General features: G+C 53.9%; 1 protein-coding gene across 2 annotated transcripts in view; it reads right to left on the bottom strand.

Moving 5' to 3' along the window:
- ARHGAP23 (Rho GTPase activating protein 23) overlaps nucleotides 1-12,192 on the bottom strand; it is a 69,999-nt gene extending 57,807 nt beyond the window's left edge. For both annotated transcript variants that reach the window (XM_064496007.1, XM_064496008.1), the window contains exon 1: nucleotides 12,124-12,192. In XM_064496007.1, the coding sequence (XP_064352077.1) occupies nucleotides 12,124-12,186 (63 nt within the window). In that variant the 5' untranslated portion in view covers nucleotides 12,187-12,192. The remainder of the gene's footprint in view (nucleotides 1-12,123) is intronic.
- Nucleotides 12,193-26,554: the final 14,362 nt, after the last annotated feature.

Raw genomic sequence — 26,554 nt, 5'->3', positions numbered from 1 at the left:
GGAGGGGATGGTGGCTCTGTGGGGACAAACCACCTCCCCTGGCTTCTGTCCATGGTGGAGCTGAGATGGTTTCTGGGCTGGGCTTCTGTGGTCAGAAGAGGACAGATGCCATTGCCTTTGGCCCCAGATCCTCCCCCACCATGGGTCTGGCCTTGCACTGGGGGACGTAGTAACAGTCACAGCAGTAATTAGTATTTGTTCAGCCCTTACTATAGGCCAGGCACGCTTAACATGCATTACTTCATTTAACAGCAGAGCAGCCTCTTGGGATAAGTGTGACACACACCCACACACCACCTTGGCCTCTTGGATGCCCCCTACCCAGTCCGGTGCTAGGTGGGGAAAGCTGAACTAACCCACAGGGCACTAGGGTGAGGAATAGAAGGCTTGTGAGCCAGAGACCAATGGCCCAGCATCGAGAAGGCTGATCTGGAGAAAGGGTTACACTTGCCAGTGGGTTTTCTTATTTCTTCAGCTACAAAATGAAGCTCGGGACAGCAGCCTGACAAAGTTTCTGGGAAAGCATTCTGGGAACTGATAAGCAGGAGGCATAATGGCCCCAGCCCTACATCCCACCCATCCAACAACGGACTCTGCTTCCCAAATGTCTCCTGAGTCCACCCACTTCACCATGCCCACCACTCTGCTCCAAGTCTCCATCACTCCTCTCGCCCCTGATGTCCAGACTAATTGTTTTAATATTATGACCACTAGGCATTGTGGGACGTGAGTCTGAGTTCCACGCCCACCACACCCCCTTTCTCTATGCTCTGGTTACCCTGGCTTCCTTCCAGTTCCTTTGAGGACCAGGCACCTTTCCAGCCTTAGGTTCTTTGCACGTGCTGTTTCTGGAATGCTGTTCTCTCTTCCCTAGCTCCCTCCCTGCCTCACCAACCCACACCCTAATTAACTCCTACCCACCCTGTAGTTCTCAGCAAAAGGTCACTCCCCAGAGATACCTCCTCTGGCTCCCAGACCAGGTCAGGTCCCTCTCACAGCACTCTTGAATTGGTGTCTATATACTTATGAGGTTATTTTGACCAACATCTCCCCCTTCGGGCTGTGAGTTCTGTAAAGCTGGGACCATCTCTGCTTTGTTGGCAGTCAAGTCCCCAGCTCCTGGCATGGGACCTGGCGCAGAGGTTGGGCTCAGCACGCTGCTTCTGAATGCACGAGAATGAATGAGCTTCTCAGAGAGAGCAGATGGTTGGCAGACTCCCATTCCCAGGAGAGGTCTACCTGGGGAAGAGGCTCCTTCACATCTTTGTCCATCTTTTTGTACCCCAACTCCTTCCTCAGTGGGAACCAGATCCAGAAAGTAGGGGTGCTGGAATAAGGGAGTAAGGGTGGGGAGAAAAGGGAAGCCGCTTCCATCCCCTTTGCAGTATCCTCTGTCCTTTCATCCTAGTTGGCCAAGCCCTTAGTCACTCAGGGCTGGCCCACCACATCCACAGTTTTCTCTCCCTGGAATATAACATTTGTCTCCCTCCCTCCCCTATCTTCCCTTAACTGATCCCTTATCCTCCAGGTCTCAGCTTGACTGTTTCTGAAAAGCTTCCCGTTCTGCAAGCTAAGGAACTTGTCAGGGTGCCACAGCTAGCGGCAGCTCAGATTCAAGCTCAAGTCTGTAGGCCGGCAGAGCCCAGGCTCTCAGCCACCTCATTACACGCCTCATTACCACCAGTTTCTCCCTGGAGGCCCGGCCGAAAAACACGCCCCCTCTCCAGGCCTCAGTTTCCTCCTGCGGGTTTGGCCACCTAGATATCAGGAAAATTGGCAGAGATCGAAGGTGGGGGAGGAGACAGAGGGAGGAGGGAGGAGGGAGGACGAAGGACGGAGGAAGGGAGGAGAGAGTAGAGGGAGGGAGGATTGCGGAGGGGCGGCAGCCTTGGGCCAGCCAGACTTGAGTAACGCCAAGTATGCGAACTACGCCAGCCCCTGAGCTATGAATAGGGCGGCCAGGGTAGCAGACCAGGTCGGCCCTTCACGCCCCACAGCCCCACAAGCCAGCCCTCCACGCCAGCCCTGCACAGGGTCCAGAAATGTGGCGGCGGCAAAGGAGACACGCTTGGGGATGGAGGCTGCGTGGCAAGAGCGAAGACGTGTGGTCATGCAAATAGCATGCAAATAGAGAGCAGCTGGCGAATCTGATTGGTGAGTCCCTGCCCTTCTGGGAAGGTGCACAGAATGGGCACTAGCACCTCGCAGTGCGCCTGCCCACATCCGCTTCCATCCCGCTGCCTGGTTCTCAAGCTTGCGGGTCTTCGGATCACCCCCATGGCTGAAGTCGCACTGATACTGTGCAGCCTCTGGAGGCTTCTCACCGTCTTCTGTCAAGGCCCTGGTAAGGCTCTGCTGCTGGGACACCATACCTGCCCACCCAGCCCCAGGTCAGCCTGTCCCATCCCTATCCCAGACCACTTTGCCTCATTAGTAACCCACATGGGGAGCACATGGGCTAAGGGCAGGAGACCCAGGCCCTGCCCCAGTCCTGTCCCTTGTGTGCCCCTAAACAAGTCAGTCAACCTCAGAGTCCAGCTCCTCTTTCATTCTGGCACTATTGACTAGGTGTCACTGAGTACTAGGGGTCAAAGAGACCTAAGATCAGATCCCAGCTGTGTGACCCCAGTCAAGTGTCTTCCCTCTCCAAGCCTCAGTCTCCTCAGCTGTAACTGGGGTCCTTGAGAGGACTCAGTGTGGAGTGCCTGGCACATAGGAGTTGTTCAACAAATATTAGTTCAGTCGTCCACAAAGGATTTTTTTTAATTAATCAAAGAATTCCTGATCATATGACGAGACAGACATGAGACAAGATAAAGAGGCTGCAGAGCACAGTGTTTAAATACTGCTAAACAGGATTTAAAGGAATCTAGCTTGGAATCCCAACTTGGTCCCACTTCCCAGCTATGTGTCCTTGGACTAGTTACTAACCTCTCTGGGCTTCTGTTTCTGCATTTATAAAATAGAGATAATCTATTCCCCATGAGGGTGTTGTCAAGATTAAAGAGACAGTGTGTATAATGGAAGCAACCTAAATGTCCATTGACAGATGATTGAATAAAGAAGTTGTAGTGTATATATATATACAATGGAATACTACTAAGCCATAAGAAAGAATGAAATAATGCCATTTGTAGCAACATGGATGGACCTAGAGATTATCATACTAAGTGAAGTAAGTCAGAGAAAGACAAATATCATATATCACTTACATGCAGAATATAAAAAAATGACACAAGTGAACTTATTTATAAAACAGAAACAGACTCATAGACATAGAAAACAAGCTTATGGTTACCAAAGAGGAAAGCAGGGAGGGATAAATTAGGAGTTTGGGATTAGCAGATACAAACTATTATATATAAAATAGATAAATAATAAGGTCCTACTGTATAGCACAGGGAACTATATTCACTAGCTTTTAATAACCTATAATGAAAAAGAATATATATGTGTATAATTAAATCACAATGCTGTACACCAGAAACTAACATTGTAAATCAACTATACTTCAATTAAAAAAAAAAAAAAAAGGAAGTGTGTATAAAGTGGTCAGTCTAGCAGTGCCTGGCACTGAGATGTTCAATAAATGTTAGTTGCAACCAATTCTCCTTTTGTTATTATTATATGTATTTCTCACAATGCAGTGCAAAATGCTATGGGAACTTTTGGTTCACCAGTCAACAATATTCATTCAGCTTGGCCTGGTCTAGAAGCTAGAGATAGAGAAGTGGACAAATCAAAGCCCCTACCCTCATGGGGCTTAAAGTCTAGTGCCCAGAGGAGGAAATCCCTATATTTGAGGAATTGGTGGCTGGGGGGTGTGGGGGAGAGAGGCAAAGGAGATTTACAGAGACGAATATTTGAACTGGGCATTGATGGATAAATAGGAGTTTGTGAAACGGAGAAGGCAGAGAAGGCTCTATCAAGACAAGGGGAAGAGATGGTATGGCAATTTTCCTGGAAGGGAAAGAAGGTGATCATCCCACTGCTATCCTGTCCTCTCCATCTCCAGTTCCACATTTAGCCCTCATCATCTCTCCCCTGGTCTGCTGCCTCCACTTCGTGCCACCTTTCCTTGGCTCCACAGTATCTATGGGAGCAAGTCAAGTTCCTTAATATGACATGAAGGGTCTGCCATGATGTTAGAGGAGAGGGACAGATCTGGCCCTCAGTGGTCTTGACAATTTCATCTCTCTTTACTCAATCTTGCACTCATTGATTCCGTAAGAGGCCAGGCTGTTTCACATCCCCTTGCCATTGCTCATGCTAGATCCTTCTGTCTGAAATGCCCTTCTCTCCCTTTTCTACCACCCCTCTTGTCCCAGCAAGCATCTTTCAAGCTTTGGCAAGCCTCACCTCCTTGGTGAAGCCTTCCTCTGCTCAGAGCTAGAGCATCTCTAGGGGAGGCAGGGTCTCAGCTCATATTTATTGATGGAGCCCTGGGGTCCTCCATACCACTCTTGAGCAAACCCAGACCCCAGGAAGGCACAGGGAGAACCCCCATGCACAGCAGAGTCACGGAGAAACAGAACATAATCATACTGTCGGCATCTCCCACCTTTCCCTCATTATGCCAACACCTACTTTGATGTCAAGGCCCAGCTGAGGGCAGTGGGAAGGGTCCACCTTCCCAGGGTGGGGGCTGTGCTCCCAGGCTCTTCCTTGTCAGGGAATGTAGCAGTGACGCAGGATAGCCTGGGATTCAGAAAGACCCAGATTTCAACTCAGATGCTGAGTGACCTTTGGTGGAGTAATTTACCCTCTCAGGGTCTTGGTTCTTGTATCAGTCAATGTACAGCCACTTCATGATGGTCCTTGAAAGTTGGTCAAAGAAGTTTTACTTGCAGGGGAGGGTATAGCTCAGGGGTAGTAAAGAAACCTAATTACCTCCTCCTCCAAAAAAAAAATTTAAAAAAAAAAAAGAAATTTCACTAAAGAATTCATGAATTAACAATAGATTTGGAAACAGGAGATGAGAGGAGATCAAGCATATCACCAATTGGTTTTTAACAAATCCCTATAGCAATTCCATCCAGTGACACTGTTCTAATCTCTAAACCTGTTATCACTTTTGTGACCACAGTCACACTCAAATGATGTCACAGTGGAGACACTCATTTGTATCTGCTGTGGGTCTGTCTCCCCAGTTAGATTAGGCCAATTTTTATGGAAATATTTTGGGGGGAGTGGCAATGGGTGTGCTAGACTGTCAGAGAGTATAGATGCACATCTCAGAACCCCTTATAAAATCTTAGTGGAGTTTTGGGTGGGTTGTGGGAAAAGCAGACAAGGAACCCCTTGAGGACAGGGCTGTGTCACATTCATCCAGGTCCCAAGACCCACAGAGAGAGCCTGGAACACAGAAGGCACACAGGAAACGATCACCAAATGAACAAAGTTTTATTTGCATTAAGGTCTAGCCGCTGCCTGATTTTCCCAGGCACTGAGCCTCCAGTTTCTGGAGTCAAGTCCTTCTCCTGCCCCAGCCTGAAATTAGAGAAAAGGACACTCTCATGGAAGTCAGGCGTGGGAATATGTGCACCCTGGGCCACACCCAGTCGCAGATAATGCTTTCCCTAGCACTATGGGGACTGAAGCATCTGGGAGCCACTGGAGGAGGAAAAGGTCCCAGTGGGAAAAGAAGAGGGGGCCTGTCTCATCCTACCAGTAGTCCCAGCCTTGCTGTGTGACCCCCATTTCCTGACTCCCGCTCTCCTCTCTTGCAGATATCCCACCCCCTCCTGGGCTCTGAGTCCAACCTCAGCTGCCCCCTCACCCACTCACCCCCACCAGGTGCTACAGGGCTGGTAGAGGGCAGGGGGCGGCACAGCGCCAAGGCTTCATTAGAGCTAATGAGGGCTCAGCTCTGCAGATGCCAGGGTAAGATATAGGAAAGTACCAGAAACGCCCGCAGGCCCCTATCATGGCCTGGGGTGCTCAGCTCTATCCTCCCCTTCTCTTGGGGGGGAACCAAGGGCTATACCCTTGGAGAAGGAAAGAGAGATTTAGAAGAACCTTCTCAGATACAGATAGTGCCATGATGCCAGTGAGGGATGGGGAGGCGAGGCATGAACAGAAAACAGCGTCTCACATTCTCTGAGGAAATTAAAAAGGAAGAAGCTACAGATTTAGGAGCCCAGAGTCAGACAGAAATCAAGCGAGGGACTGTTAGAAACCAGGCAAGGGGCCAAAATGAACTCTGTCCTTCCCTATATTGACCCCAACTTGGGGGCCAAGCCCCCTGGAGTGGTGGTCCTCCCACATGCCCCCCAGCCTGGCCACATTCCTCCTGCCCACAGAGCTCCTGCCCGCCCGCTCACCCGCCCAAAGGGGCTGGCCCTGGGTCTGTTTCCATCCTTGGCTTTCGGGTCTCAGTCATCTACATGCCCCGCCCCAAGTTCTCTCCTCCCAGGGATTCAGGCTGAGCTTTGAAAGGGTCACTTCAAAGAGGACCTGCCTGCAGAGGGCCCAGCCAGACCCAGGGCTGGCTGCTCGGCCAGATTCCCGGTGGCTGGGGACAAAGGCCTCACTGTTCCCCCGACCCCCGGACGCCCCCAAATGCACTGGGCATAAGAAGTCTTTCTTTCCCCAGTTCCGTTCCTTACAGGCCCAGGCTCTTTGCCACAGGGAGTGGCCCTGTCCCCCTCTTCCAGGAGAGCCTTGGGGGTGGGGTGTCAGGGAGCTACCAGCTCCCCACCCCCACCATCCACCCATCCCCTTCGGGCAGCCAGACTGTGGAGGCAGCCTTGGGCCTACTTCCAAACCATTGGTCCAGGCGCCTCACTGTCCCTCAGCCACTAAACCCATCCAGAGAGTGCAATGGCCTCCCCACTTCTCCCACCCATCAGAACCATACCCATCCTTCCAGGCCTCCTCCAGGCAGCATCTCAGGACTCCCTCTCCTCAGAAGAGCCTCACAACCCAAACCACAGCAACCAATCTCTCATTCCTCTCCCTAGGCCCCACCAGAAGGAAACAGGTCTCACCTGCTTCGATCCCAAAGCAAGGTCCTTAAGGTTTTCCCTGTCAGCCCATCACCCAATGCTTGAATTCTCTCCAGTTTGGCCTGTGCTTGCTCACCTCCACTGATGGGGGCCTCATTACCTCCAGGGGCAGCTCATTTCCTCTTCCGATTACTCCGACCATAAAAGGTTCCCTTTATTGAGCCCAGAGGGTGTTTTTCACATTTCCATCCATTGATTATTGTTTGTTTAATAATAGTTGCTGCTAACAGTGGAGATTACCAAATGTCAGCCAGTTTACCTGAATTACCTCTCATTTAATCCTCTCAACAATTTCGAGGGATTATTTCAGGGTTAAGAAAACTGACGCTAAAAACAACTAAGTGACTTGGCCAGAGTAACATAAAGCTGAAATTTCAACCTCCTCAGGCTGAAGGCAGGGCCCAGACCCCCAGCGTGCCTCCCAACATATCAGGGGCCACGCCAGGCCTGGGCCTCCCAGCTCCGGGGGTTGCCTGTCAGTATCAGAAGGTAGAACACACCCCCACACTGAGTCTTCTTTTTCCTAGTTAACTCCTACCACTCTTTGTCAGCAGATGAAATGTGCCCTGGGGGATAATGACTGACTGATGTTAATTCAAATCAGCCAGTGGGGAGCAAGGGGAGTCAGAGGAGAAGAAGTCACCCACCTAGGGACATACAGGTTTGAGGAAATTGGAGGTGACCCTGGGCCTCGTGTTTAGGGCTGGAGGAGGCTGGAAACCCAATACCCCTTCCAGTGACAGCTGGCAAATTGTAGCTATGACATGCCCTGTCTCAAAGCTGACACTCCGTCCACCCTTCAACTTGAAAGGTACAGAATCTTCCACCAAGGTGATGCATCATCTCAGGGCCAGAGATGAAAAAGGAACAGACTTCTTTGATCCAACCTGTAGTCTTTTCCCATGTGCCCATTGCTCAGCACTGTGCCCTTGGAACTCTGGGGGAGGAAGGGAAAGAGTGAGAGCAAGAGAGGAGCCAGAAAGCTGGGGGGCCCTGGTGGCCCCTGTTAAGCTTTGGAAGGCAGTTCTGTCAAGGTGTGGGTGAGCTTTCCTTTCCTCGCTAGGTTTGGCTTGGGCACTTGTGGTACAGATAACACAGCGATGTACCTCTAGGCTACCCTCCCAAGATCCCAACCCAGCTACTTCCAAAGGATTAGACTACAGGATTATGTGTTTTTTTTCATACACTGTCAGTCAGTCAGTCAACAAACATTTTCTGAGTCCTGGTCGCATGCCAGGCTCTGTGGATACCAAGATAAACACGATACCTCTGGGGCTGCTTGGAATAAGCATGGTCCACTCCTTAGCTCTGCCACTTCCTAGCTGTGTGACCTTAGGAAGCCACATAATTGTGCCAGTTTCTTCATCTGTCAAATGGGATGGTGATAATGTACCTAATGGTAAGTGCTATGGAAGTAGCTGCTATGATTATTTTTCTTGTCCTCAAATAACTCCAGTTTGGCGAGGGAGAATGACGTGTAAACCAAGCATTACAAGGCTGGGGCAGAGCTGGGCACAGGGCACCCTGGGAGGCCAGGGGAGGGGCTGCGCCCCGGCCAGCACTTAACAAACATTTATGGAGGACCACTCTGTGCCAGGCGCTGTGCTGGTCACTGGGGACACAGAGATGAACAGGACACATTGTGCACTCCTCCCTGCTCCTCCCTGCCCTCCCCTTTTGTTCCCAGGGCCCAGTCTCAGAAGGCTGCACTGGAGGGCAGCACCCAGGACAGAACTGTGTGGGGAAAGGCATGGTCTGGGAGCCTGGGAGTCATGTCCTAGGTTCATGTCCATCACTCCCAGGCTATCCAAACTTGGGCACTCTCTGGCCTCCATTTCCCCACTACTGGACAAGATGACCCTTCTGGTCCTAACCCACTCTGACAGGTGATCCACATACTCTACCCGACAGAGCTTTAACTTCTCCCCAGAATCCAGTCCCCAGGCCAGCCCTGCCTGCTGTCCCACTGAGGCAATGAGGAGGAGATGCATGCCTGGTACTGACTGGCACTGCCCTGCTGACAAGCTGGCACAATTTCACATGAAACAGGGGGGTCTGGATCTAAAGGCGGGTTGTTTGAAGAGGGTGGAGGGTGCTAGGGGAAAGGCAGAGCCAGCTCCCACAGGCCCTATTCATGGCTCTCTCTGGGGAGGGAGAGAGAGCAGGATAATTAAAACCAGGCTTTGTCCAAATCCCTGACCAAGCCAATATCTCACCTTTGAACCCCTGCAGCCAACAGAGCAGGGCTGATGCCCCTTTAGAAGGAAAAACATCAATGAACCAAGACACTGCCCAAGTGTGATGGGCTGGCACGGGGTGGGATGGGGGTTTTGGAAGAGTATGAGCTGATTCCCCACCCACCAACCACAGATGGACACCTGAAGCTTTGCCACCCTAGGTCTCTTTTCCCCATCCCTGTCTCAGCTGAAAGACAAGCAATCTGCCTCCAATCCAGCAAGAGGTTGACCTTGATCTTGGGTTGTGTTCAAAACGGACCCAGATTCAGAGTAGGAGAGACAGTAGACAAGGCAAGTCAAGGGAAGCAGCGTAGTGAGGTGAGACCATGAACTTGAGCCAGACTGCCAGGTTCCTACCCTGGGCTCTGCCACTTGTTAATGATGTGATTTTGGCCAAGCTATTAGGTCTGTGTACCTCAGGGTCCTCGATTGTAAAATGGGAATAATAATGGTACCTATGTCATGGTGATTTTGTGAGGATTAAATGTGGTAACTTACATAAATCCTAGCCCAGAGTAACTGCTATTGATATCTTAGCTATCAGCTATATTATTAAAGCAACTCCCCATCCTTAAAAACACAATTTTCCCCCCAGGCACTAATGTATATGCTCATTTGAATATATTTGCATCCCCTGTGAATCTCTCCAGATTTCTACACTGGAATCCAATATCACAGGAATCTACCTAACCCACTCTACTGGAGGATCTTCCCTGTGTGATGCTCCAGGCTAGCCTGGGATGCTGCAGCTTACAAGTCTCTCCCTAGAAGTTCTCCCAAATAGCTAACTGCAGTCTCTCATACTGTAACTCATTCCATTCTCCTTTGTAGACTCTCTTTTAACCTAATACATCATGAAGTCCTCAGTATCCCCTCAATAAAGGATGAAGCAATAAATGCCTGTGCCCACTACTGCACTGCCCTGTTCTGTAACCAGCACCCTCCCTCATTCCCTACTCCATGCCAGAAATGCTGCACCCCTCAGGGGCTAGGAGGGCCTCCTGCTTCCCTTGCCCGCAAGCTCAGGGTTGGCCTGATGCAGGGGCACAGAGGTCCCCATCCAGGCTGTCCAAACTCAAGGCCTATTCCCAGGGTCCACTCCCTCTCTGCTTGAGCTGGGATCCTCAAAAACCTGCCCCATTCCCACGGTGTCCCAACGCCACCTTCCTAATAATGCTCCCCTCCCCAAAGCTTCATCTTGTGCTGTGCCTCCCATCCAAAGACCCAGGTTTTAAGACTTGGCACTATTACTATGTCCTATCAGACCCTAATACTCACTCTGCCTGCTCCCAGGGCTTCTGAGGCCCTCAAATCCAGCATCAAAGGATTTACTGCTCTCACCATTCCCAGGGGAGGGAGGGACCTCAGATGTGAGAACTTGGAGCTCCCAGTAACCTAGGGTGGACCCACCACCTTATGAGCAAGTGGAAGAAGAGGCTGGGGCTGGGGGCCTTTGGATTATTTGGAGGTGAAGTGACTGGTTATGTAACTGGGATTCAAATTGCATGCCAATGAGCACCTCTCAGTGAGAGCCGCAGCTTTTGGAAATGGGGCTGTTGCTCTGGTAGAGGGGGAGAACTCCATGGGATCAAACGCCATCCACCCCCAGATGGGCCACAGGGTGGGGTTGGGGGTGGAGATAGTGGGGGGGGGGATGAAGTATGTGTTGATGTGGGGTGGGGGGGAGAATCCAAGGGACTCAAGGATAATGACCTCTACTTCTACCCCTTGTCCATCCTGAAATTCAAGTTTGTAATTAGGAAATACTTTGGCTGAAATGTGGAGGGGGAGTCAAGGATAGAGATGCAGATTGAGGGAGAACTGTGGGTACATCCAGCTCCTGAGAGACACACCAGTCTCAACTTGCATAGCACCAGACCCCAGTTCCAGCACTGGGGAAAGGGTTGAGGAGGAGTGTCCCTAAATCCTCCAGCCCTGTCAAAAGAGGAAGAGGCCTCAGTCCAGGCCTTGATCCCAACCTGGACCCCTAGGGAACTTCTCTTCCAAGCTCAGAAAATGTGAGTGGCTTGACAGTGTTCAACTCTTCAACTCTAAAGGGGGTTGGGGAGAGTGTGTGTTGTTGGGATGCTCCAGCGGGACTCAGAGGTAGGGGGCTGGCCCCAATGGGGCCCCGAGGCCCCTGCTGGCCCCTCCCCAGCCTCAGCAGCTGGCAGATGAAAGAACCCAAGCAAAGCAGCCCAGCGCTGAGTAATATCCCTGGCACCCCGCGCCTAGACCCACCCACAGCCAGCCCGAGGGGGCAGAGGGGAGGACAACCGCGCCTGCAGAACCGGGGTCCCGGGCCTGTTTCTCTTCCCCAGGAGTCATGGGGGTGGCGAACCCGCTCCAGGCAGCTTGTCGCGCGGTCCGGCTTGGCAAGAGGGGAGTGTGCCGCAGGCAGGGGGTGTCCGGCCACAGTGGCCAAGGACATCCCGCTCCGGGAACCCCCTCCCCCACTCCCTCTCCCTCCAGCTGTGCCGGGGCCTCGCCAACGGAAAACGAAAACTCGGTTAGAGGAAACGGCGGCAGGCGCCCCGCCTGAAAAACCCGGACAAAAGGCGCGGGCCTCCCGCCCCCGCTGCCCGGCAGCCGGGGGCCTGGCATCGCCGCTGGGGTCGGTGCCCCCTGGCCTGGCAGCCCCATGCGCGTCCCGGCCCCTGTCTACTTTTCTCCTTCCCGCCCCCCCTACCCAGAGCAGCTCTGGTTCTGCCCCCCTCCCCGGCCCGCCACCAGACTATGTTCCCTGCAGCCGTGCCCGCGGTGCCCGCGCCGTGCGCCCCAGGCTGTGCCCACCGAGCGGGGGCGCCGCGACCCCGGCCTTGCTGCCAGCTCCTTGGCAGCACCTGGATCCGCCCCCTCTCCTAGCTCAGCGCTCTCACCTGAGGGGGCCGGGGCTCCGGGCGGGGCGGGATCCCGACCAGGCAGAAGGCGACTCCATTCATCGGGCAGCAGCGGCGGCTCTGAGGCCAGGGCACTGCTGGGGGCGCAGGCAGGGACCCGGGAGGGGCGGGGCCGGAGGGCGGGGCCGAAGGCGGGGGTGGGGCTCTCTTCGCTCCTCCCACTGGGTTCCCGACGGGGCGCAACCTCTGCCTGTCGCTAGAGTAGCAGACTGGTACAGGGGGGCTGAGAGAGACAGTCACTCTGGCAGCAGAGCTAGAGGGCAGAACACAGCTTGCGGAAGAGAGATGGTCTCAGGGAGACAGTCTGGGCCAGCCTCCAGGGTACTGGCCCAGATAGGCGGGCCAAGGAAAGAGGACCAGGGCACTGAAACCAGAACTAGTACCAGGAAAGGGAGGGAGGGAAGGAGAAAGAAAAGAAAAGGCAAGCAGATAGAAACACAGCTAAACGGAGATAGTCAGAGACAGAGATGGAGAGACACAGAAAGCATGACAGAGGCAGAGACAAAACAGAGACAGTAGAGAGAGGCAGAGAAAATCAGAGAAAAAGATGAAGAGACCCATCTGGAAAAGAAGGGAAGACAGAAAAAGGATTAAGGGGTCTTCCATCTGGAGACTCACAGAAACTTGAGACAAGGGCAGAGATGGTTATATCCAAAGGGGCAGAGGGTGGGGGTGAGTGGGGAATCTTCAGGGGCTCCATGCCTCCATGCCCCTCAGTTTGGGACATGAGTCTCAACCCAGGATCCCAAGTAGGCAGGAGAATGGAGGCTGTAAGAGAGAGGCTGGCAGGTGCCCCAGCCCTCCAGACCCCCACCCAGCCAGCCTGTGGCTCAGGCTTCTAGACAGCCCACAAACCAGGTCTGCAGTGGGTGGCAGTAAGAGCAGAGACCCTCCAGGCCTCCCAGTCACAAGCTCCCCACAGCCTCCCTTCCCAGCTTCACTCTGAGCAGGGGCCCAAATTATCACCAGGGTCCTGAATCAGTTTCTCATTTCCCTGCTCCCAAGCAGAACCCCTGCAACCCACTCCCTGATGATCCAGAAAAGGATAGTCACTCAGTCTTTCATTTCTGCTAGAAAGTTCTTTCTGATATCTAACATCCTACCTCCTATCTCCTACATCCTGTAGTTACCTCTTTCCCATGCCTTCTTGTAGTTTTAAAGGGCTCTTGTAGTCCTTCACCCAGAGTATGAAGAAAGGAAGGCAGAGGCCATAGGTAAACAGGAATATGAATTGGGTAAGGTGGGCAATGAAAATAGGAAGGCTGACTCTACCTCCTGGAATGGCCCACCCACTCCATGGCAATGAGCTTCATAAAACCTATTTGCTTCACCACCAACACCCCTACTCCTGAGGGTGGATCGGCCCCAAGCTCTCCACACCTTCACTTCTGATTAGGATCAAGGACTCAGGCCCTGGAGGGGGCGGTGTGGCCTGGACGCCAAGGACACCATCCCTACTCCTGTGAGCCTGAGGAAGGAGATACTGACTTGTTTTTAAATCTTATGTTTTATTTAACTTATTTTAGTTTAAATCCCCTGGAAGTCAATGGAAAGGGATGCTTTTGTAATCACGGAGGGGCAGCTAATGACTCCTCTTCCTTCCCCACTTCTCTTCGTCAAGGTCATGTGCAATCAGAATTATCCCCCACTTCTGAGAAGTCCTTCCTGCTGTCTAACTGTAATCCTTCATACTGCCTGTATTTTCTTGCCTAATCTTTAACCAGTTCCCTCTGACTTTTTCAGCCCTGTAGCTCCAATGGTCCAAAGCTTGCTGCCACCCTGGCTCCAGGGTCCTTCCCTCTCAGAATAAATGGGTTGTCTGTGTAAGGGGGGGTGTGGTAGCATCTGAGATCCAGACTGGACTGAGGCTGGGGGGGAGGGGAGGAGGGTGGTGGCCTCTGGGGTGCTCCTGGCTCACTTTTTCCAGAGCCTGATGCCCTCAGACACCACAGGAGGCAGTGAGAGGAAATGAGCTCACACTGGCCGGCAGGCAATTCCTCCCTCCACAATGCACTGCACTCACCTCCCCCATCCTCTCCCACTTCCCAGAAAGTACGCTCTTCCCCCACCCTGCTGCCCTTCCCACCTCTTCCTGCACCTTGACCTGCACCCCCATCCTGTCCCGGCCCTCCCCCATCCATCTTCTCCAGCACCTCTTTCATCCTTCCTTTCCTCCTGGTTCCTCATCCCCTCTGGCCTCCGGTGTCTCACTCCCCACATTTCACCGTCCACCCCCAAATCCACTCAATTCCTGGCACACTCTCTGAGGTTTAGTGCAGTAAAGCCCAACGGGGGGTGGAGGGTGCCCCTCACTGAAGACCCTCTCTTTATAACCCCCTTCTTTCTCATTTCTCCCAGCCCAATCACCCTCCTTCATTCACAAATGTTTATCAGGAGCCCTAATATACCACTGGGAGGGAGAGCGGAGGTTGCCCCTGGGGATACGGAAATAAGGTCTAGCTCCTTCCCTTGAGGGACCCTGGTCTTACCAATCCTGACGCTAGCTGAGATCCCAGGAAAGGAGCCATGGAAGGCTGGAGAAGCAGAGGAAGGCTTCCAGAAGCAGGTGGCCATGAGCTTTTGAGGGTTTCGTGGATGGGGTGGGATGGGCAATGGGGGTAAAACACTCCAGGGAGAAACACTGTCATGGACAAAGGCAGGGAGGCAGGAGAGAGCAGACTCCAGCAGTGTGGCCGGAGCCCAGCGGAAGGTTCGTGGGCAGGAAGCACGGAGGGATGAGGAAGGAAATGCCGGTGGGAATGTCACCGTGGAGTGAAGTGACTGGGCCTGAGGCGCTTAGATTCTAGCCTGGCTTGGGGCAGGGATGTAAGCGGAGATGTGTCGTGGCCACTGTGGTAGGATGTGGAAAAGAACGGGGTGTGTTGGGGGGGCAAGGAGACAGGGGTGGGGGGCATGGCACCCGGGCAGGGGGCATCAAACATCAGAAGCCCCCAGATCCTGGTGACCAACTGGGTGTTGGAGGAAGGAGATGGAAGAGTCTAGAATAACTCCAAGGTTTCTGGCTCAGAATATTAGGCAGAGTGTTCTTGGGGAGAGGAGACATACCAGACACTGGTCTAAGTAATCTTTTCATATTTTATTCCAATTTAGCCTTACAAAGGGGTTTTGAAATAAATACTATAATCCTCTTTTTATGGATAAGGAAACTGAGGCCCAGAGAGCCTCAGTATTTCACTCAAGTCCGTGTAGAAAGTGAACCCAAGCATTTGGGCTCAGAGTCCACACATTTAACCCCCATGCTGTGTTGCTAGAGGAGTAGTGATTGGCAACTTAAACCCAGGGTCCATCTCCCTGAAGAGACAGGACTTTGAAGTCATCGGTGGAACAGGAGTGTAGTTCAGGCTCTCCAGGGACCGTGCAGAGAGGAGACCAGATGTGAGCCGAGACCCGAGGAGCACCCACCTTTCGGGGCAGGTGAGGAAGGAAGAGGCAGCAAGGAGGATTGGGGAGACTGAGAGCCGGAGGACGTGGCCCTGAATTGGGCAGAGGATGGGTGTGGCAGAGGCCAGACTGCAGTGAGGAAGAGCATCAAGGGTGAAGAAATGGAATTGAGTCACTGAGAGACTTAGCAGGAAGGGACAGCCAGCAGCACAGGTGAGTCAGGGCGAGGGCACGGTTCCATTGGGGTGGGGGATACTTAAGCAGACTTTTTGGTTGGGGAGCGGAAGCCAAGGGAGAGAGAGCCTGAGGGGGTGATGAGTGGAGTAGAGGGAAAAGAACCCAGAGTTGAGTGCCAGAGGAAGAACACATCTTCCCCAGAGGTAGGGCTGGAGGGGAGGAATGGAGGGATGTCAAGGAGTCCCCAGACCAGAGTAGTCCAGGGTCAGGATCAGGCCTAGCCCAGGAGCTGGCAAGGAGTTGTATGATGTCACCAAGGAGCACTGAACCAAAAGTCCAAGGACCTGGGTTCAAGTTCCCATCCCGCCCACCTGGGAGCAAATGTCTTTGAGGAAAAGTACATTCCCTGAACCTCAGATTCACCCTCTGTAAGATGAAAACAATCATCTATGCCTGCCTCCAACTGCGGGCTCACATTTGACAATGGATTCAAAGCAATGGATGAAAGGTGGGTTATAAGGCTGGTGGCCATGTAAGTGGCTATAAAGCTGGCCACAGATTCCCATCCTTCCACAGAAGGGAAAAGAGCACCCCCTGGTGGAGAAGGGCAGGAGGGGAGGACTGGAGAGAAGGGTGGAGGAGAGAGACCTGACCCATTCTCGGCCTCTGGCTTTCCATCCCCAGATCCTCTGCTTGTACCCTCAAAGCAACCCCTGCCCAACTAAGTTTTCATCTCCAAAGCAGGTGGGGGGCCCAGTTCAGTCAAGTCAAAAGATGTTTATTGAGTGCTGGCTACTCCCAAACTGCTATGTGGGGGAGTCGGGAGTGAACCAGGCAGTGTGCTTGTCCTCAAGGAGCCCAGGGAGGGTAAGAAGCACAGCAAAGGCTGGCTGGGATGGCTGCAGTGGGGCCACAAGCAGAGCACTAAGCAAGCCAGGAGGGAGACTTCCACAACGAGGGGAGAAGGCAGGGGCCTTGGTGGGTAGTGTTCGGCCTAGATTTTGAAGGCCTTCAACAGGCAGGAGGCAGAGAGCTGAGGAGGGGCTGGGGCCCAGCTCTGGCAAAGCCCCAAGCATCCCATTGAGGGGACCTCGTCAAGCTTCTTTACCGGTGAAGGGTGGGGCAACGGTCCACTCAAGACCATGCCTGTCCCTACCCTCAGCCCTGCTGCCACGTCCCTGAGGAATCCCACCTGAACACTCCTCGAAGAGGAAGGCTACAGACCCCTGGCCAGGCTGGGGCTGAGGGGCATCAGCCACCTGCCAAACAGCTAGGGCCCCAGCCCGGCAACCTTGGGACTGGAGCGAGAGGCTGCAGCTTCTCTGGGCTGGCAGCAGGGCAAGCAAGCCACACCCAGCAAAACCCTGGTGTCAAAACAGGGGGTGGATGAGAGATGCCCCACCCCTGCCGCTCTCAACTGGCAGCCCCTCAGGGGACCATGTGTGGGAAACCTATGTCACAGTTTGGGAAGAGGAAGAGGCTCTGGGCCGGGGTCTCAGCCCCGCAGGCTCTCCACTGTGTGACACCCCAGCAACTGAAAACTCGGTGGCACGGACTGTGTGTGAGCATGTGTGCAAGGCTAACAGGTGACTTCTAAGGACTGTGACATCACCTAGCAGGGGCTTGAAAACACCAAGATGGAGAGGAAATGAATTAAAATATGTTGAGCACCTCCTATGTGCCAAGCTCTTTACAAGCATTATTTCTTTTACTCATGACGACATTTACTCAAGTTAGATATTATTAGCCTCCCTATATAAATGAGGAAACAGGCCCAGAGAGGTTAGGTAACTTGCTGAAGACTGACACTAAGCCCTTACTCTTCTATGAAGCATGATCCCTCTAGAAGGAGCTAAGTCAGGTAGTCCTTTCCAGCTCCAAGACGCTAAATTCGATGGTTCTATGTAAGGGCTTTTAAATTCTGCCAGCACCTGACCTGCAGCCCTGCTCTGCAACAGTCCCACAGACCCTGCCCGCCTCCCCTCCAACTTCCCACACATCCCTGCACAGAGGAGGGGTTGTTCTACTCTCCAGGCCTCCCTGCCCTTCCAGGAGGGTGGGGAGAGGAGGGTAAAGGAGAGGAGGAGAGAGGAGGGGAACATAGAAGAGGGGAAGAGAAGGAGGCAGGAGGGGATCAGAGAGGAGGGGTGAAAGGAGGAAGGGAGGGGTGGCTTCCATCTCCCCCATGGAAGCTCTGGAAATCCCCGGCAGCTGCTCCCCTCTCCTGTCTGGCCCTGAGCCAGCCCTGGGAGGGGGTGAGGGGAGTGAAATGGAGAGAAAAGAGGGGCAGGGCACTGACCACAGTGGGGCAAGCCCCTCAGTCCTGGCACCAACCCCGCCCTGCCATTCCAGCCCCTGTGAGAGATTCCAGGCATGCTCCCCTTTAAGGAAACCCTACATGCCAAAATCCACACATACCAAACAGACACAACAGGGCGGTCTTTGCACTATAAAAGGATTCTTTGCTTTTACAAGAGGGCTCGGCACATGGGAAACTTAAAATAGGAGCTTCCCCCATTGTGGTGAAAGAAGCTCTGATTTCAGAAGCACCCCATACACACCATGCATCCAGCATATCCAGAAAGCTGGCAACACCCACAGGGCGGGTAGGGCTGTGGATGCCTTAAGGCGCTGACATCAGCCCAGGCAACTCCGTGGTTGTGCTGATCATCAGAGTCCCCTTGTGGGGTGAGGGGGGTTGTCTCACTGTCTCACAGTCCAGGGGACAGGCTGGCTGCTGTGCTTCTCAGCAGAGGTGTCTTAGGACATCTAGAAAGGACCTGGAAAGCCACCACTCAGCACAGCTGACTGGGATTTCACAGCAGCCTGGAAAGAAGACAGATGTCCAAGACCTCCCAGCGTCCCTTTGATGTGGCCAGGGCAGGAGCCTGATGTCCTGACTCTCCTCCGTGGTCTGTTCTCCCTTGCAGGATGCCAGGGCACAGGGGAGCCAGGCTGTGCTCCTGGGAAAGGGGAAACACCTGACCTCCAGAAGAAGTACCCAAATCTGATGGAGGAGCAACTCAGCCGGAGCAGCAGGCCCAGTGAGATGTGTTTAGGGCCCGCTAGGCAGAAAGTAGTGGTGTCCCCAAGCCCTGTCCGTCCCTTTTTTTTAGTGGAGGTGAAACTCACATAATATAAATTTAATTATTTTAATGTGAGTAATTCAGTGGCATTTAGTACTGTCCTCCGAACCTCCCCTTTTTGTGCTCAGAGTAGAGTTAAGGGTAGAGTCAGCAATGACAACAACAGTAGAGAAAGGTGAATGGAGTCCCCTTCCCCCAGTCAGGCCTGGTGCTCCAGGGAACTGCCACTGGCCATTTAAATTAACAGCCAAGATGCCCAGCAGGCCTGGAGACTAGATCAGCCCACAGCCCTCCCCAAACAACACGCCCAGCCCAGGGAAGAAGCCCAGAGCACTTCATGCTTCCTCAGAGCTCCTCTCCAACCCTCAGAACTTAGGATCACCCATCCCCCAACTCCACCCCTCCCCAGGCTTCTCCTCACCAACCATCACCAGCAACATAAGAACCTGTCTGCCACAGAGCAGGGGTGGGAGGTTGTCTTGGAACCGAGGGGTCTCAGAGCCCAGGGCCCCAGGCTGCTGCTTTAGGCAGAGCCTGGGAATGCAGACAAGCTCAGCACTTAAAGGAACACCCAGGGACAGAAAACCCCCCAAGACCTCTCACCAAGTGGGCATTAGGAAGGGAGCAAAGCAGCCCCCCTCTCTCCAGCCCACATGAGGTTGTTGCCCCTCTTAGAGCAGGGGGCTGCAAGTCAGGATAGAGAGCCCCCCCACTCACTTAGGGGGACTGGTTCCTCTTGTCCAGAATTTGCTAAGCTCTGTGGAGGGAGTGAGGAGCTTTGACCAGAGGGGGCCATCACTCCTACCCCCTCTCATGGAGCCTGGGTGAAAGAAAGACAGCCCCTGGGGCCTCGCTGGGGCTGCAGGTCTGTATTTGGGGAGCATGTGGAGAAGCTGCCCAGCCCACCCCATCTTTTCACTGCCATGAAATGGTGGCAGCAGCTGCTGCAGCTGCTGTAACTGGGAAAGGAGGGGGAGCCTAGCGGGGAGAAGCCCCTTGATATGGGGGGGGAGGGGCAGCTGTATCCCGAGGTCCCACCAGGGGCGTGTCTGGAGGGTCAGCGGTAGTTACATGGCCTCGGAGAGCCACCCCCACCTCCTGTCACTCCTTCATAATGCAGAGCCTGCTAGGATCCTGGAAGGGGCTGAAACCTTATCGAGTGGGGAGGGGGGTTTCTAAACGCTCCCCTTCTGGAGCTGGGGTGGGGAGGGAGTGTGTGAGCACTCGGTGAGCGCCTCCCTCTATATCAGTCGTGGGGGAGTACTCATGTTTGTGTGTGTGTGTGTGTGTGTGTGTGTGTGTGTGTGTGTGTGTGTGTGTGTGTGTGTATACACACCAGCTCTGTGTCACAGCAGCCCTACCCCTTCCCCAGAGCTCCGGCCCCGCCTGGAGCTCCAGAGCCCCAACCCCTCCCACGGTGGCCGGCACCCTCCTCTAGGCGCGCCCACCCTCATCCGTCCTCACGCCCCCCGCCCTTCCCTCCCAGACTCGTCCCACGCCCCCGCCGGCTGACCTGCTCCATGCTGCCGCCCGCTATGCGGTCCTCGCCTCGCCAGCCCCGGGGGGCGCCGGGGGCGGCGGCCTCTCCATGCGCCTGGCCGGGTCGGTGTTAGCACCCGGGCACCGCCGCGGGCGAGGAGCGCCTGGTGTCAGCCGCCCAGACCCCCGCCCCGCTCCGCCCCGCCCCGCAGGCCCCGCCCCCGCCCCGCCCCTTACTCCCCTCCCCACTCCACCCGCGGTTAGAGACACCGCGCTCACACACACTCTCAACCACACACACACATCGAACCTCACACTCACACATTCCTCACACATCCATACATTGCCAGCACCCCCTGTTCTGCCTGTCCTGGGAGCACCGTTAGTCCAGAGAAGATCCCCTGCAAGGGCAGCCCCTCTCCTGATTTCTGAGGTTATCTGACCTGAAGCACCACCCTGCCTCCCAACCCCAACCCACCCCCCCCCCGCTTATTTTACAGAGGCCACAAAGGGACTTGCCCACGGTCACACAGCAGCTTGGTGACAGAGCTGACCTCATGACCCAGACCACTGCGATTGCCTGAAAGCGGAACAAATGTACCGATAGAGCCTTGACCACAGGGAGACTCCACCCTTCTGAGTAGGGTTCTGAGCCCTGTGACCCCAAGGACACCCCGAGCTGGTGGGGAGGGGCCACTCTTTGTTGCCAGGATCCAGCCTCTCTTCAAATGTGTTCTGAGGCCCTTCAGTGGGTGTGGGGAGCAGGAATGGAGATTCCTGTCGCCCACGGTGTGCTATGCCCCAGGCATGTGCCAAGCAGGAGGAGGGGCTGAACTGTTTGTTCATTGCCAGAAAAGGGTCACCTGAAGCTCCAGATACCAGCTGGGAACCTGACTTGTGGGCGGTAGAGCCAACTCTGGTGATGATCAAGGAGGTGACAAAAAGACTGCCTCCTCCACTGACAACCCCTCCTCCACTGCGGGTGGCACCTGTCTGTCCTGCCCCTGTCAGGGCAGGGCCAAACTGAGGGGACTATCACATGAGCGGCAAGTGAGAGGCAGGCATGCTGCCCAGGGAAGGCGTGTAGAGTCCTGGAGTGGACAGAGGTGAGAATTAACCTGTCCTGAGGCAGGCAGTGGGGTAGGGACATCGGTAAGCAGGGCTGGCTGCCCAAACCCCCTGGGGCCATTGCCCAGGCGGCATGAAGGGATTTCACACTTCTCACTGCACGCTGGCCTCTTTGTCAGGCACCAGAGGGTAAGGGGGCAGGGGGCTGGAAGCTGACATGGGAAGAGTTAAGATCCTCAGTGGGCCCAGACAAAGGGGGCTTTATAGGCTGGGTGTAGGGGGGCATGCTAGAGGGAGAAAGGCAGGAATGCAGGCTGGGGAGGCCCTGAGCTCCCGGGCAGCCCAATTTGGGGCTGAGGTTGGACTTCCCCAGCCATCCCATGCTTTGGCCCCTCAGGGTACTTGCTGCTTTGCTCCTGAGACTGCCACCAGGAGTCCCGGCAGCCCCTCATCCTTGGCCACCACTCCTCTCAGGGATCTGGAGGGCACTACCCAAACGCTCCCAGTCTTCCCCGCCTAGCTGGCTGCCGCCTCTCTTGGCTTCCCTGCCATGCCCTCTCAGCGGCCTCATGGCCCCTGTCTGCTACCCGAGTGAATGCCCTGCTGGCTGCCCAGGGAGGGGAGGGGCAGACTTGGGTGGGGTCACAAGGCTGTGGGGTCAATGGAGCTCTTTGTCCCTTCAGACGGAGTCTGTCCTGGGCTAAATAGACAGGAGACAGAGAAGAGTGTTAGCAAGCAAAAATGTCCCCCAGAGCCTGACCCGCCCTCTCCCAGGCTGTGGTGGAGCTGGGCCTTGGGCTCCATTCTTCCCAGTTGGTTTCCCTCTGGCTCCCTTTCAGGGCTGAAACAGCCACTGGGAAGTGAAAACAAGGAGGAGGAAGTGGCCCAGGGGTAGTGGCACCCATGCTGGCCTCTGAAACCGCTGCTGCTTGGCCAGGCCTAAGGTCTAGGCTTGGGCTTTGCAAGGTTGAGAACTGTCTGTCCCCAGAGATGCTGATCTGGCCCTGAGGAGTTGACTCCTACTAGCCCAAGTTATGGTTGCCAGATTTCTACACCCCAAAGCAATTTTATCAACACACCCTGCACACTACAGGAAGCTTCACAAACAGAAAATCCCAGTGAATGGAAGGAATGGTCCTGCCCACCATCTCTGCAGCCTGGGGGGGGGGGTCCCCCTCTTCCCTGACAGTCTACCTCTATGACCAGCTCCTACCCTGCCTCCAGTTTCTACACCTGACATGGGTCAGAACCTTCAGCAACAGCAGTACCTCAGAGGGGCAGCAGTGGGGTTGGGGGCAGGGCCCAGCTCAGGTCATTCAGCAGGTGTCTTATTTTACCTTCTTCATAAGATTAAAAGAGGACAGTCTTACCTCTTGAAGAGTGTCTTGGGCAAAAGTCTCCTTTTGGGGGGTAAAAAAATGTTGAAGTCTGGTCAGCATTATATTTTCCATCTCATTGAGATGCTTGGAGTCATGCTGGAGGGAGACAGACCAAGATTTAAATCCCAGAGCTGCCATTCAGCTCTGTGGACCTGGGCAGGTATTCTCACCTCTCTGAGCTTCAGCATCTGCATCAGTAAACCAGGAATGATAATAGGACCATGTCACAGAGCTGATGAAAGATTAATTGAAATGTGAGTATAAAATGTTTGGTTCACTGACAGGTCTATAAATGATCAATAAAAGTTAAGTACTTTCAACACAGAATTGAATGAATTCATCTTCTGTCAATTATTATTAGCTTTAGTTCAATAGGTGACAATTTCTGACCTTGTTTCCAAATTCTGGGAGGTCATACCCCGGCTCCAACCAGGTGCTCCTTTCCAGGGTGGTACCTGCCTTCAGCTGTACCAGGAGCAGAAATGAAGAGCAATTTTCAGCCTAGTGCTGATCCCTGCTCCACCCCCCAGCCTCCTTCTCTTTGCCTCTGTAGCCTCCGGGGCTCCCTGGGGAGCAGGAGAAGGTGGAAAGGGAGCTGAGAGCCACTGGGTAAGGCAGACAACTCCCTGGGTGCCTGCTGTGAGCCTGAGAAGAGAGGAAGGAGGAGGATTACTCAGGAGGGAGTACAAGGAGATGAGAGGGAAGGGGGGTGGTGGGCAGCGGGCCCCACTCCTCCACCTGCTGCTCTGTGAACAAAGCCAAGAATGATGCAATCCTGGCCTGGTGCAGCTGAGGCTGCAAGGCCCTGGGAAGGAAAAGTGGGTGTTGGGGGTGGGGAAGGCAGGGGCATCAGGGCAGATGCGAGGGGCCTGTGGATACTGGACCTTGGATTCCCAGCCCAACATGTGACTCCTTCCTGTGGCTCCTGGCCACCTCCTGAAGCCCCTCACCCAGGGTCAGACCCCTCCCCAAATAGTCACAGCTGCCTTCAAAATAGGAGGCAAAAATGATGCAACTGGGACATCATTCCAGGCAGCCTCCTCAGAGGGGAGGGCACTGCCTCACAGAGGGAGGGAGATGATGAGAGATCCAGACACCAAGGTGACTCCGATGCCCCCACTGGGCCCTTCACCAGCAGGCCTCTGTGCCCTCTTCCTCTCATCCTGGGAACCAAAGGCAAAATCCTCTGGAGAAGGTGGGATTGGAAGGCTCGAGGGAACCGTCACCCAGGACCTGCACAAAGTAGTACATATTTATAGAATTAAATAAAAACCCAAGGCAGTCACTGAGACAGGTCTGGGCCCCCAGTGCCAGGGGGCCCCAGCATCCCCCTGGGGCAAGTGTACCACTAGCAGCCATCAAGCCAGTGGAGGTGGGGTTGGTGCCTGAGAATGGCCCCCCCAGGGTGTCTGCCTCAGCTCCCCCATTCTGCCTTCGAGCCAAGAAAACAAAAGCTTCCCCAAATTCCACCTGGAGAAAGGGGGCTTGTCCCACACACGAAGGCCATGCGGAGGATGTATCCCGAGTCAGGGTCCCCGAGGGGGCAGGGCATTAATTGGGGGCAGCAGAAGAGGACTAGAGATACTGTGTTCAGGAATATTTAAGCCCAGCCTCGCCCCACTGCCACCCAGACCCGAAGGGACAGCTGGGTGGCCTAGCCCAGAGGAGCCACTAGGTGGCAGGAAAAGCCCAGCAACTCACTCAGCTCCACCTGCTCCCATCACCCGCCCCATCACCCGCCCAGGAGCCCTGCCCTCCCCCAACCCCCCTCCCTCCTCCCACATCCCTCCTCCCTCCAGCCCAGCCCTCTCTGCGCCTCCAGTGACAGGGCCCCTGTAGTCTTTTCATTCTGCCTTTGGGAAGACAAAAAGCTCTCAGTCATCCTCAAAATGCCACTAATAATGATGATAATAATTAGTGCCCATGGCTGTTTATTGAGTGCTGAAGAGGTCCCAGGCATTTTCCATGCATTATCTCATCTATTCCTACATGAGGTAAATTAAAAAAAAAAAAAAAATCCTCTCCCTCTTTTGAAGGAGACATAAAGCATAAATAGATTATACTCAAACCCAGGGTCCTTGCTTGGGAGCGGTATTGAGTGGGTATAGGCCTGAGGAGGAGGGCAAGGACCCATCAGATGCATCTCAGTTTTGTCCACCATCTTTACCACCCCCTCTCCCCTACCCAACCCCTCGAGATTTTAGGAGGATATCTTAGTCTTGAGCTGAGTGTGAGATTTAAAAAGTTTGCCCAAGTGATTCAGGCTCACAAAACTCCGGCTCTGGCTGAGAACCACTGCATCTTACACTGCGGCCTCTCCTCCAGCCTCCACAAGGCATTCTGGGTTCTCCCCTCACCAGTACTCCTCCCCATGTGAATTCTTATTCCAGTATGGTTGCCTCCCATTCAGGCCCAAAGGTGATTCCAGCCCAGAGGACCTTCCTCCACGGCCACTTCCACTTCTGGCTTGGCTGTCATTGACCTTCTGCATGGTTTTCAGCAAACATGCGTGGGCCCATGTCTTGGTGTGCCGGCATAGCACTAGGGTGCGGGTGGGGGACAGAGCAGAAGATGAATAAGACACAGAACCCGCTTCCAACAAGAGTTTCACATGACTGAAGCTAGGCTTGCAGTCACTGCTGCATATGGTGTCCCATTCAAAGAAATAGCCCCATATCCAGAAGAAAAGGATGTCTGTCTTTATTGCTGTGTTCTTCACAATATCAGGGTATTGGAGAAGGTGGCAGCTGCAGGGAAGGGGAACCAGAAGATGATACCCAGTGGACAGTGAAACATCCTGGTATCTTCTTTAACTTTACCCATCTCTCACATAAGACAACTGCTGCCAGACTCCCATCCCATTCCAAACCTTCCAAACTCCCCCTAGGCTCAGCTGTTACCTTCCCATACTTATTTTTCTCCCCCAGGATAAACTTAGCTGGCCTCTCCTATTCTCCCACCCATCCCATCACCATCCAATCTGCAGAATAAAGGCCCAGAATCAAAGTGAACTTCCTCAGAAAGGGGAACAGGGAGAGCCAGGAATGAGATGATAAGCCCAGGATGTGAAGAAGGGCCCCTGAGCTGAGCTCTTAAAATGCAGGGCTTCTGTTAAGTGAGAAATGCAGGGGGAGTCAGTAGTTCAGTGTCACCTCTGGTCACTGGACACAGCGGCTAACCCTACATTGGCAGCATCTTCCATCCAAAGGGCAGCAACAGCTCTGTTATTCTCTCTCTGTCATTCTCTCTGATGCCATTGGCACCAGGAGGAAATGGTCCATGTCCCCTACTTTGGAATATCTTGAGTTACAGCTATGTCACGTAGTTCATGCTGTTACTCCAACCATCAGTTCAACTCCTCAAGAAAATTCTGAAGACTGACACTTAGTGACAAAACAAACAAACAAACAAACCAACCATACTTCCAAACGATCAAGTTGTCTTGGGCAAAAGCCAGGTTCAAGGCTGCCTGACTAGAAAAACAAGCAGCACTCCTGAGAAGGGGCCTGATCTCACATTTCCTCAGCCGCCACCAAGATGGCACATCTACTCAACTGTGCCAGGCCTGAGGGCAGGGAGAGAGCTCAACAGGACACAGGTTCTGTCCCACACAGACCAGAGGTTATAGTCAAGTAACTGGCAGACAAATGACCAAACATTTTAACAGAGGAAGGAGCATTTGGCCAAGAGTGGCTGGTGAAAATTCCAGAGGTGATCCTGGAGGAAAATCTTGAAGGATGAGCAGTTCTGCAGGTGAAGGGGGTGAGAAGTATGTGTCCTCCAGGCAGAGGGGACAGCACGAAGGAAGGTAGAATGGCA

This window comes from Camelus dromedarius, chromosome 16 (genome assembly GCF_036321535.1).
Source record: "Camelus dromedarius isolate mCamDro1 chromosome 16, mCamDro1.pat, whole genome shotgun sequence".
NCBI classification, from domain to species: domain Eukaryota; kingdom Metazoa; phylum Chordata; class Mammalia; order Artiodactyla; family Camelidae; genus Camelus; species Camelus dromedarius.
Note: the sequence above shows the minus strand (reverse complement) of the source record. Positions and strands in the feature narration are given on the sequence as shown.